Here is an 11458-nt window from a genome sequence, read left to right as displayed (position 1 = left end):
GGACGGGAGAAGTAGTCACTTTTCTTCACTTATCAGACGACCTGTGCCTTGGAATTTTCTACGCAGTAAAAATCAAAATTTCTGTTTCTAGGATCGAAGCCCGCAAGAGAGCGCAGCGAGTTTTGGTCTCAAGCTCAGATCATTTTTTTTAGTTGATAGTTTTCATATACACTAATGTGTAGCTATTGTTTTAGACTAGTACGTGTAACGTAAAATCGATTTTATTGAAATATGATTTACGAACTCTGGTTTGTATGTAACAGTGTATAAAATTCAGTAGCAAAATCAATGTACGTCATATTTCTTTAATTCTATTCACAAGAGAGAAATAAGGGCTGATTTATAAAGTATGTATAAATAGCAACTCCCGTAATCGAAAAATACTTGATGTAAAAAAGTTTGTTATTTTAACCGTCTCCGCGCTACTAACTTTCCTTAAAATGGCATCGATTTGGTTTTTTCGCATCCCACATATCACTGGTGTAATTTTGAACAGTGCCTGAATATACATGCATGAATGGAGTTCTGTGTGCTTTCGTTAAACTAAGAGCTTATTGGTCGAAATAAGCGCCATCTATCGTCACAGCACGGTTTCAGCATCCGCCCGTCACTGCTTTCCAGTGGCGTAACATCTGTACATAATTGGAATGTTTCAGCAAAGTGCTCACAACCCCCGAGTGTCCCTTTTTTAACTTTTGTAAATATCAACTCAATGGTTGTTATAGTAGACATTTTGGATGTTCTGTCTGTTATTTTCACATTTTGTTATCCGGCACAAGTTTTATGTAAATTTAGAAAAAGAGATTTGTAGGTTTTCAATATCTAACCCGCATCATGTTAGTGTAAGTGTGACAGAAATATATTGAGTGTATTTATTAAATTAATCGTGACATATTTTTACACAACTATTTATGTATAAAACATGATATGCTACACGTAGGTTATATAATTCGTGTCTTAAACAGAAAATTATTTCATGTACAGATTTACATATTGTAATGGCCAACTTGCTGTAAAGTTTCTTTATCTGTGCAAGTGAGTTAATAAAATTTTAAATTTGAGCGCCCGTTTTTAGTACCACTGGTCTAAATCAGTCCTTACAACTACCAAAACCTTGTTCTAGCAATATAAATATGACGAACACGGGTTATTTTTATTTACCAAATTTTATTATCATGTAAAATACCTGCTATATCCGCGAAATTTGGGAATTTTCCGTTGCAGTTGGTACTCTTCCCCAGTTTTGAGAACCGCTGATCTAATTAGTTCTCACGTGTTAAAATTCACTCGTTTGTTCTTAGAACCTCATAAATATAAGTAACAGAGAATTCTTTATTGTTAATTAATTTTATTACGCCGTAAAAACAAATTACTGTGGGAACTTTCCAGTGCGGTTGGTACAACTCCGTAGTTCCAAACCTGTCAAAAACATTCAAATCATTCAAAACAAAAACATGGCGTCATGGTGCGAAGAAAAACTTTCAAAACTCGTAAACGAAGACACTCGAATTCCCATCCTAAAAGAGGTAAAAGACTTTCTAACCACGATCCCCCATGAAGAAATGCAACGAACTGCCAATTCCCTGCAACTCCCGGCTGTCTTTGACTGTCTAAATGACTCAAACAGGTAATCTAACCTCAAAAGTGCTGAGTTAATGTTAATTATTTCCACTTTCCAGCGAACAAATCGACTTGGCGTGCGAAGTCCTCACTCTTTGTATGACGAATTTAACTCTGGGGGAAAGCACTAATAAATACGGAGTTTTTTTAGAAAGAGCCCTAAATCACCCCGTTCCCGGAGTGAAAACTATGGCTCTAAACGAGCTGAAACGCAACATTGAGAATGAAGACATTCTCGTGGATTTGTGTAAAAGAGAGTCGCTGTTAATTAACATGATTAAATGTGCCGGAGATGAAGACCTGGGGGTTGCTAAGGGGGCTTGTGAGATCATCAAGATTGTGGGGCTGTCGAGCTTCGGAATCAAACAATTAACGGGGGCTGATGTGTTGAAGGCGCTCCACGAAGCGATGGAAATCAACGAGATTGTCAGGTTTCGGGTCTATGAAGTGGGGGCTCCTGTTGTACCTCCAACACAACTAACAAGAAACGTTGCAGGTTTTGGTCTACATCAGCGTGCAATCAGAGACTAATTTCAACACGTTGAAATCCACAGGATTGTTGTCACAAATATTGAATGAATTGGATAACAACGATATTTTGCTTAGATTGAACGTCCTGGAGCTCCTCTGCGGGCTTGGTTTGACCAAACACGGCTACAACTGGTTGGAATCGAACGAAACTCTGAAGAAAATCTCGCTGATGCTGGAAGGTGACGATCTGGTCACAATCCAACTGTGTGAGCCTGGAATCCTCAAGTTCTTTGGAAATATGGCGCATTGGAAACCTATGGAGGTGTTGGCGAAGTACCCCCAAATGTTCAACAGAATGTTTAGTAATTTGGAGAGTAACAACTTCACTCTAGTGGGAGTTTCTCTTGAAACTTTAGGCCACATCGCGTTGACCAACGATGGGAAAATCGCACTGGATTCAACGGGGGCTGCTATAGAAAACGCTATCAAAAACACAGCGAAAGCCTTACCATCAATGCCCAGCGAAATCAAAGTTCGGGGGCTAAACTGTCTCGAAAACATGCTCCAACTTGTTGAAGACAACAACCAAATTATGATGATCACCCAGAAATGGTTCCAACTCATCGATAATAATCAAATGGAGTTTATTTGGAACTACGCGAGAAACCCGTTTTCTGATCTCAGATTGGGGGCTTTCGGGATTTTGAGGGCTATAGCCGGGCAACGGTGGGGCCAAGAAGCTATTAAAAATTACCCCGGTAACGACAGGAGGCTTTAAAGGAAGTTATTTGGTTGGTAATACTGTTTTTCTAGGGATGGTGGAGTTTCTCCTTGACCGCAAAGTGGAAACTATAAAAGAGTGCAAAGAGGCCAAGTACGAAATTATTGAACTTCTGGCGACGAGCGATATTTTTGATCACGTCACCAGGAAACAATTGCAGACTTTTGTTAATGAGGGTCCGTTTTATGTGAGGGCGCTTACTGAAGTTGCGGTGGAAGGAAATGATTAAGTTGTGGAGTTTGAACTGATTTTGTTTAAAATTTTAATAAAATATGTGAGTATTTATGGATCAAGCTTTTTTTTCTTATTTTTGTTTGTTTGTTTGGTTGGTACTCATTAGGTTTTGGTTGGCGTTGGCAGCAATGTTTGGCAATGCATATTATCGATTTGAAAAATTGAAATTGGGAATTGAGAAACTAAAATCGTCGCAAAAGTGAGAATCTGACAAAATGAGAAGCTAAAAGTGACAGAAAATTGAAAATTTAGAAAGTGAGATTCTGATAACATGAGCAATTAAGCGCCGGGAAAACTGATAAAAAGTGAGAATCTGACAAAATATGAAACTAAAAGAGAAAATTGAGAACTTAAAAATGAGGGGCTAAAATTAAAATCATCCGAAAAATTGAGAACTTAGAAAATGAGAAGCTAAAAACGTCGGAAAAGTACGAATTTGTCAAATTGAGAACTTAGAAAGTAAAGATCTGACAAAATGAGAAGCTAGAAGCGTTGAAAAAGTGAGAATCTGACAACATGAGAAGCTAAAAGCGTCAGAAAATTAAAAACTTTAAAGTGCGAAGCTAAAATCATCCGAAAAATTGAGAACTTACAAAGTGATGATCTGACAAAATGAGAAGCGAAAAGCGTCGAAAAAGTGAGAATCAGACAAACTGAGAACTTACAAAATGAAAGGCTAGAAGCGTCTGAAAAGTGAGAATCTGACAAACTGAGAACTTACAAAGTGAGAATTATACAAAACCAGAAGCTGAAAACGACAGAAAAGTGTGAATCTGACAAATTGAGAAGCTAGGAATTAAAAATCTGACAAAATGACGCATTGAAAAAGTGAGAATCTGACAATATTTGAATCAAAAAGCGCCAGAAATTTGAGAACTTAGAAGATGAAGATTTGACAAAATGAGAGGCTAAAAATGTCGAAAAAATAAGAATCTGACAAATTGAGAACCTAGAAAGTGAAGATCTGACAAAATGAGAAGCTAAAAGCGTCAAAAAAGTAAGAATCTGACAAATTGAGAACTTACAAAGTGAAGATTTAACAAAACGAGAAGCTAAAATCGTCGAAAAAATTAAAATCTAAATGAGAAGGTAAAAACGCCCGAACTTTGGTAAAAGTGATAAGCTAAAGACGGCTAAAAATTGAGAAATTATAAAATGAGAATTTGCAAATGTCAAAAGAAAAATAACTGAATGTACATATTTATAATAATAATCCACAATTCCGAACTGAATTAATTAAATCCCGTGGTAATCTTCTTCTGGTACGGCAAGTTAGCACACGTGTCATAAAAAGTGCGTCCCCCCCTGACGTCAATCCATTTAGGAAAATCAACTAATTGCAAAACAATTTCTTTATCCAATTCAGAGACAATTGTATGTCGCAATAAAACGATGAACCAATTGCATAACTTCGAATTAAGACCAATATACCTTCTTATATCCATTGTTTGATGCTCCATGTGATAATAACGTGATGGAGAAAATCCAAGAGGTCAACCGATCGAATTTAGAACACAAACACGATTTTGATACACTTTGTTGCTATTTTCGCCACGGATCAACGATCTTGGAATCGGAATTTTTGACACTTTTTCGAAAATTGAATGTTAACGAACTAGAAATTTCCAGTGCTCGGATTATCGTGTTTCTATTCCTACAAATATTGTTTTAAGATACTGGAAGACATCTTGCCAATAACAAAGTGAATTAGGATCTGGTTTCAAAAATTCGTTTATCGTGCTCACGCGATGGAACACGTGCTGATAAAAATACAACTTGAAGAATCAGAAATCGGGTCTGCATTTTTGAGCCGGAATTGATACTGATAAGAGTTTTGAGAAAGTTCGTTGCCTTGGCCCATATATCGAACTCTTTAAAAATGTTAAAAATCGGTACAAGCGTGCGTCACTGCACAAATCCTAAAAAAACGGAATAATTCTTTACACAAACACGCGCAAAGTTTTATGACCGAAAACAATCACTCTCCTCTCTAATTTTCCACACATGTTTGTGCCTCGTTTTGAGAACTATTTTTAAATCAGTTCAAATATTAGTATTTTCGTGAACGTAATGCTATTTATACTTCAGTCAACAGTTTTGATAATGAACTAAAGATGTGTGTTTAACTCACAATTAGATAATTGTTATGATAATAGCTGCAGTTGCAGGCGCCCGAGAACTTAATTCTGAGATATGATATTAAAATGAGAGAGAGATTTTCAATGAACCTGAACAAAGGTGTAGTAGAGATAACGACAACAATAATGTTAATGGAAAGTTATCTCATTGTGGAATTGTATTTGTAAGTCGCAATATTTTCTGCGATTACGATAACCTTACTCATGAAATTTTCTAAAAATAAAAGGAATTGTCTTTGTGTTATGATTTCGATTGGAGAATTGCGAGACTTGATGGACGAGAAGAAAAACAAAATTTTGATATGGAAAAGTTGCATCAGCTTTGTTTGGTTCTTCTCCACTTTCTTTCTTTTCAGTATTTTCATATGTTTACTTTTTTTACTCACTTTCTTCGGTTTTCACTCTTATTTTGTGCTCAATTTGCAAACGACTTCGCTTCCGATTTTCTCAAATTCTCAACTTTCAATGCAATACTCAAATTTTTAGCTACTCATTTTGTCAGATCCTCATTTTTTAAGTTCTCAATTTTAGCTTTTCACTTTTAAGTTTTCAATTTTCTGGCGCTTTTAGCTTCTCATTTTGTCAGATTCTCACTTTTCCAACGCTTTTAGCTTCTCATTTTATCAGAGTTTCACTTTCTAAGTTCTTAATTTTTTGGATGATTTTAGCTTTCTATTTTGTCAGATTCTCACTTTGTAAATTCTCAATTTTTCGACGCATTTAGTTTCTCATTTTAACAGATTTTTACTTCTAAATTCTCAATTTTCTGGCGTTTTTTTTTAGTTTCTCATTTTAACAGATTTTCCACTTTCAAGTCAATTTTTTGGATGATTTTAGCTTTTCATTTTGTTAGATTCTCACTTTTTAAATTCTGAGTTTTCCGATGTCTTTAGCTTCGCATTTTCTCTGATTATTCTCACTTTTTAACGATTAATTTTTCCAATACTCTAAAATTCGAATTGAAGGGGATCTAAAAATCTGATTTCAAAAATACTTAAATGCCACAAAAATTCAACGATTTTGAAGAAGAAAAAATTTTAAAAATTCAAAGATTCCGAAGATTATGCAAACACACCTTAAAATTAAATGTATCATAATTTAATTTAGATGTAGTGTGATTCAGTGTTAAAATTCTTCTTAATTACCTGCTAAAATAATTCGCACACGCAAAATTGCAAGTTAATTCCCGCTAATTTGCTGTTAATTCCGATAACATTCGCGTGTTTCCAATAATTAAAATCGATGATTAATTTTGCCGATTCATATTTCCGAAGTAAACAGTCAATTGCGCAAGTAAAAAAAAGAATTTGCGCTCATTTTTATCACGAATTTCTCTCCGTTTTTGTTCCTCCAGCTGCTTTTGAAACGTGTTCTTATCACGTGAAAGCTTAAGAGATAATTCCATGTCGTAATAATTATCCTAATTGTGCGCACTGCGTGCGCAGCATTTATCCAATATAAAGTCGCAAGACGCCGCAACACCCAACACAGCTTTCCAGCACCTCAGCACTTCCACTTCCGTTTTCCACAATTTCCGCCATGGAACACATGTCGAAAAAAGACACCATCGCTCTTCGCGACAAACATATTGGGTGAGAAATTTTACTAATTTTTTTACCATTTCTTTGGTTTATTGGAGTATTGATTTTCCTCAAACATGCGCGCTTTTTCTTGCAGAAAATCCTGTCAACTTTTTTTCCGACAAGACCCTCTGAAGATAACGAGGGCAAAGGCCCAATACATGTACGATGAGAGAGGTGATGCGTACTTGGACTGCATTAATAATGTCGCACATGGTGAGTTTTTTTTATTTTGGTAAGACTGGTTTGTTTTATTTTTCGACCAAAAGAAACCTGTTGGACGCGTTTCCGGTCATTTAGGTGGCCACTTGCATATTTGGCTTCTGATAACGTCAATTGCAATCATATGAAAGTTAGACCAAGTTGTTTCTTATCTTCTTTGTTCTCGTTTTCTTTATTCTGATTGTTTGTTCTAATGGTTCTAAAAGTCGAGTTTAATTGCTCGCTGTTGTCAGGGGATATTCGGGGATTTTGTTCTTAATAATTATCGAGAATTTATCACATTTTGCTCATCACGACAATTAATAATAATTTATCTGACATTCCAAAGACAAAATTTTTGTTCCAATTTTTACAAAAAAATATAATCAACGTCAAGATTAGTTCAATATGTCAGGACTATCGAAACTGTCTAAATACAAGGTTTTTACAAATGTTTCTAGCATCAAGGGTGGCTATGAAATGTCAAAGAAATTTGCCGCTCCTTACAAATGTGGGTTTTTTATTTTTCAACTGACATTTGCAGTTAACGGTAATAATAGAGCAAAGTTAATTTGGAAAAAACTGTTCTAATTATAGTTTGAAACCTGAAAATCAAAGTCTTGGACACAAAATTGTAACTAAAATGTCATTGACGTGAGTGACATTTTAAGTGTAATTAAAGATAATTATATTCACTATAAAACAAAGCGGCAAAATAGTGCATGGCGGAATTCTAGAGCCACCCTTGATGCTAGAAACATTTGTAAACACCTTGTATAACCAATTTTTTAATTTTTTTTGTGTCTAATTGATGCTTTTGGAAACTGACTCAAAATAAGTTAACTGTCAAGTTACGTTTTTTTATAATTTTTTAATACTGACTCAAAGCTTGTCTTAAATTGACAGTTTTTGCAGTTTTTATTCTAAAAATCGTAATTTTTAATACCGTTTGCTTAAAAGCTGATGAGTCTTTTAAATGTCAAAATTCAGTGCTACTGACTCAAAAACTGACTATTTTATTACTTACTATTTATTTTACAAGTTTTGGGTACTTTTTTTAAATTACCGTAACTTTTGAAACTGTTTAAAAACTGACAGAGCCTGACTAGTTAAAAAGTCTTCTTTAAAATGTTAAAATTTTGTGCCCTTGACTCAAAAACTGACTATTTTATAGCAATATTTCACAATTTTTTAGTACTTTTTTCTAAATTATTGTAATTTTTTATACTGTCTAAAAGCTGACAGTGTCTGAGTGCTTGAAATTGAACTGTTTTTTTTAATATGCAAATTTAGTGCTACTGACTCGAAAACTGACAATTATATTGCACTTTTTTACAAGTTTTGAGTAATTTCTTCTAAAGTATTGTAATTTTTTATAATGTCTAAAAACTGACAGAGCCTAAGTGGTTGAGACTGAAAAGTCTTCTTTTAGATGTCAAAATTTTGTGCCACTGACTCAAAAACTGACTATTTTATTGCAATATTTCACAAGTTTTGATTCCTTTCTTTTAAATTATTGTAATTTTTATACTGTCGTTAAAGTGACAGAGCCTGACTGGTTGAAAATAAACTGTCTTCTTTAAAATGTGAAAATTCAGTGCTACTGACTCGAAAACAGACTATTTCGTTGCAATATTTTACAAGTTTTTAAATAATTTTTTCTTAATTATCGTAACTTTTGAAATTGTCTAAAAACTGACAGAGCCTGACTAGTTGAAAATGAAAAGTCTTCTTTAAAATTGTGCTACTAACTCAAAAACTGACAATTCAATGTGGGTCCTTTTTTTGAAGTTTTTTTTTCTAAAATTTTATAGTGACTTAAATTACGACTGATTTAAAAACTTCCTTTAGATCAAATAAAAAAATAGCTCTTTCATACTGAATTATCAAACTGACTAAGCAGAAAAACTAATCAATCAAATCTGTTGATTGACTATTATAAGTGCTTGGACTTGAAACTTGAACTAAAATTAGTGTGGCCATCAATCAGTTTAATTGGAGATCAATAATAAAACCCGATAAACATAAAAATAGCATGCACCGAAAAGATGATAAGCCTCGACTTTAACATTTTTGTTCTTGCAGTGGGTCATTGTCACCCCGCGGTGGTCGAAGCTGGTTGTTCCCAAATGTCCATCCTCAACACCAACAACCGTTTCCTTCACGACAACATCGTCCTCTGCGCGCAAAGAATCATCAGCACGATGCCCGACAAACTTTCTGTTTGTTATTTTGTGAATTCCGGTTCGGAAGCTAACGATCTCGCTCTTCGTCTCGCTCAGATCCACACCGGAAATAAAGAAATCATCACTTTGGAGCAGTGAGTTCCTTTCGAATTTCCCTAATAATCATTTGCAGACAGGCCCGTGGACTCGGACCCAAAATTTCATTAGTCATTCCGAATCACTGTCCATGACTTAGCTTTAAGAATGTGTCGACAGGAAATAAGCTCCAAAGAGTGTTATTTCTTGGCGTAGGGCACATGTTGTGTTGAATGAGTTGAACATCTCTAATTTTTTTGTTTCATTTTTTTCTTACAGCTACCTAACTCATTACAGATGAAGATGGAGCCCCAGAGCCACCGAAGCCTCTGCTGGACCACTGTGTATAGCGGCGATTTTAAAGGATACATTGTTAAATCCTCCAAGTCTGTTGGTAGTGCTGTAACGATGTCTGTCATTTTAAGAACACGAACAGGCTTGGAGCTGTAGTTGTAGTTCTCTTGTATTGTGGGGGCTTGGGTTAGGGTCAAAGAACAGCTACGAATATGGTATTTTTTTAGTGCGTACCATGGACATTTGACCTCCTTGATTGACATTTCCCACTATAAGTTTAATCTTCCTGGTGGGCCACCCCAACGAGACTACGTCCACGTGGTAAGTTTTCACCTCCAACTCCCTCCTCATCTAACAACCCCTCCAGGCTTCGTGCCCGGATACTTACAGAGGGAAGTACCGCGATTCTGAGCACCCCAAAGAACACCTCGCGGGTCTCTACTCCGACGAAATCAAGACGATTTGCTCCAACGTCACCACCAAAGGCGAAGGAATCTGTGCGTTCATCGCCGAAAGTTTGCTCAGTTGCGGCGGACAAGTCATCCCCCCGGAAAACTACCTCAAAGAGGTCTACGACCACGTGCGGGCTGCTGGAGGAGTGTGCATCGCCGACGAGGTCCAAGTCGGTTTCGGACGCCTGGGGAAGCAGTGGTGGGGCTTCCAGTTACACGACGTCGTCCCTGACATCGTCACGATGGGGAAACCCATGGGGAATGGACACCCCATCGCCTGTCTAGTAACCACGGAGGAGATCGCAGAAAGCTTCCGGAAGACAGGAGTCGAGTACTTCAACACCGTACGTTTTCATCATTGCTGTCTCCAAATAACCAAGTTTTTTAGTACGGAGGCAACCCTGTTTCTTGCGCCATCGCCAACGCGGTCTTTGACACCATCGAGCGCGAAAACCTCCGAGAGCACGCTCTCGTCGTCGGAGAGTACCTCCTGGACAGCTGTCAAATGCTCGCGAAGAAGCACTCTTGTATTGGTGACGTCCGCGGCGTCGGACTTTTTCTAGGGCTCGATTTCGTCAAAGACCGAGAGACGAGGATCCCTGATAAAGAAACGGCGAATTACGTTGTGGCGAGGTACTCAAACACGTGCGGTCTTCACAATTTTACTCTTTTTCTTGCAGAATGAGGGAAGAGCACATTTTGATAAGCAGCGACGGGCCTGATTGTAACGTCCTCAAGTTCAAACCGCCGATGGTCTTCACTAAGGAGAATGTGGATGAAGTAGTGTCGACTTTAGATCGCGTGTTGAAGGAACGAAGAGAAAGTAGCCAGAAATTGGTGGTGAAGAGCACGGAGGCGCCTAGTAAAGAGACGAGGGCGCGTAAACCGATTAAAGAAGATAGGATTAAGTCTATTTAAAGTTTTTCTATTTATTTGTGTGGCTAGGGAGTAGGTTTTTAATGTATGAGTATTGTGCGTTTTTAATAAGGCAAACATTTAAGTGTTAAGTAGAGAATTTGATGTTTTCTGTGAAAATATAACAATTTTTTAAAAATGGTTGTTTTAAGATTCAAAAACAGCGCCTGTTTGTCCGCAACCCAACATACACCTCCAATTTCGAAAATTATCTTAGTGATCTGTGAATGCTATGAACAATTAACGTATGTCGAAGCGGAATTATTTTCTAACCTCAATTAGTGTCATTGCAGTTAAAACCGGTAAAATTCAATCAAATATGAAGTAAACAAAGAAGAAAAAGACAGGGGATCAACGACAAATCGTAAATAATGCAAAACTTTGACTCTGTTTTAATGACGATCAGAGTGCCTGAATTAAGTTACGACCTACGTCAAAATTAAAATTTTAGGGATTTTTTGTTTATTACAAGATCTTTGTGTTAATGGCGTCCCTCTTAAACCATTTCAAA

The 11458-nt window shown here is 36.5% G+C and overlaps 2 protein-coding genes across 2 annotated transcripts; both read left to right on the top strand.

Moving 5' to 3' along the window:
- Nucleotides 1-1356: 1356 nt before the first annotated feature.
- LOC148175889 (26S proteasome non-ATPase regulatory subunit 5) lies at nucleotides 1357-3161 on the top strand. Its single transcript, XM_088034348.1, has 4 exons — nucleotides 1357-1627; nucleotides 1680-2067; nucleotides 2117-2849; nucleotides 2905-3161. Exons 1-4 carry the CDS (start codon nucleotides 1455-1457, stop codon nucleotides 3099-3101), a joined length of 1491 nt encoding a protein of 496 aa, XP_087890474.1. The 5' UTR covers nucleotides 1357-1454; the 3' UTR covers nucleotides 3102-3161.
- A 3550-nt stretch (nucleotides 3162-6711) lies between these two features.
- On the top strand, nucleotides 6712-11086 carry LOC148175888 (alanine--glyoxylate aminotransferase 2-like). The gene is made up of 7 exons (XM_088033760.1): nucleotides 6712-6836; nucleotides 6922-7040; nucleotides 9111-9345; nucleotides 9808-9901; nucleotides 9948-10376; nucleotides 10421-10665; nucleotides 10713-11086. The coding sequence occupies exons 1-7, from the start codon at nucleotides 6784-6786 to the stop codon at nucleotides 10948-10950; spliced, it is 1413 nt and encodes a 470-aa protein (XP_087889886.1). The 5' UTR covers nucleotides 6712-6783; the 3' UTR covers nucleotides 10951-11086.
- Nucleotides 11087-11458: the final 372 nt, after the last annotated feature.

The sequence above is a fragment of the Gnatocerus cornutus genome, chromosome 4 (genome assembly GCF_029298725.1).
Source record: "Gnatocerus cornutus isolate USDA-ARS CGAHR chromosome 4, icGnaCorn1.1, whole genome shotgun sequence".
In the NCBI taxonomy this organism is placed as follows: Eukaryota; Metazoa; Arthropoda; class Insecta; order Coleoptera; family Tenebrionidae; genus Gnatocerus; species Gnatocerus cornutus.
This window is presented reverse-complemented; position numbering and strand designations above follow the sequence as displayed.

What these genes read in the sequence shown, in the direction of transcription:
- LOC148175889 (XM_088034348.1), top strand. Translation starts at nt 1,455, where the DNA reads ATGGCGTCATGGTGCGAAGAAAAACTTTCAAAACTCGTAAACGAAGAC. An exon ending in TGTCTAAATGACTCAAACAG is followed by an intron (nt 1,628 to 1,679) that starts GTAATCTAACCT and finishes TCCACTTTCCAG; the next exon opens with CGAACAAATCGACTTGGCGT. An exon ending in TCAGGTTTCGGGTCTATGAA is followed by an intron (nt 2,068 to 2,116) that starts GTGGGGGCTCCT and finishes GAAACGTTGCAG; the next exon opens with GTTTTGGTCTACATCAGCGT.
- LOC148175888 (XM_088033760.1), top strand. Translation starts at nt 6,784, where the DNA reads ATGGAACACATGTCGAAAAAAGACACCATCGCTCTTCGCGACAAACAT. An exon ending in CTTCGCGACAAACATATTGG is followed by an intron (nt 6,837 to 6,921) that starts GTGAGAAATTTT and finishes TTTTTCTTGCAG; the next exon opens with AAAATCCTGTCAACTTTTTT. An exon ending in AACGAGACTACGTCCACGTG is followed by an intron (nt 9,902 to 9,947) that starts GTAAGTTTTCAC and finishes CAACCCCTCCAG; the next exon opens with GCTTCGTGCCCGGATACTTA.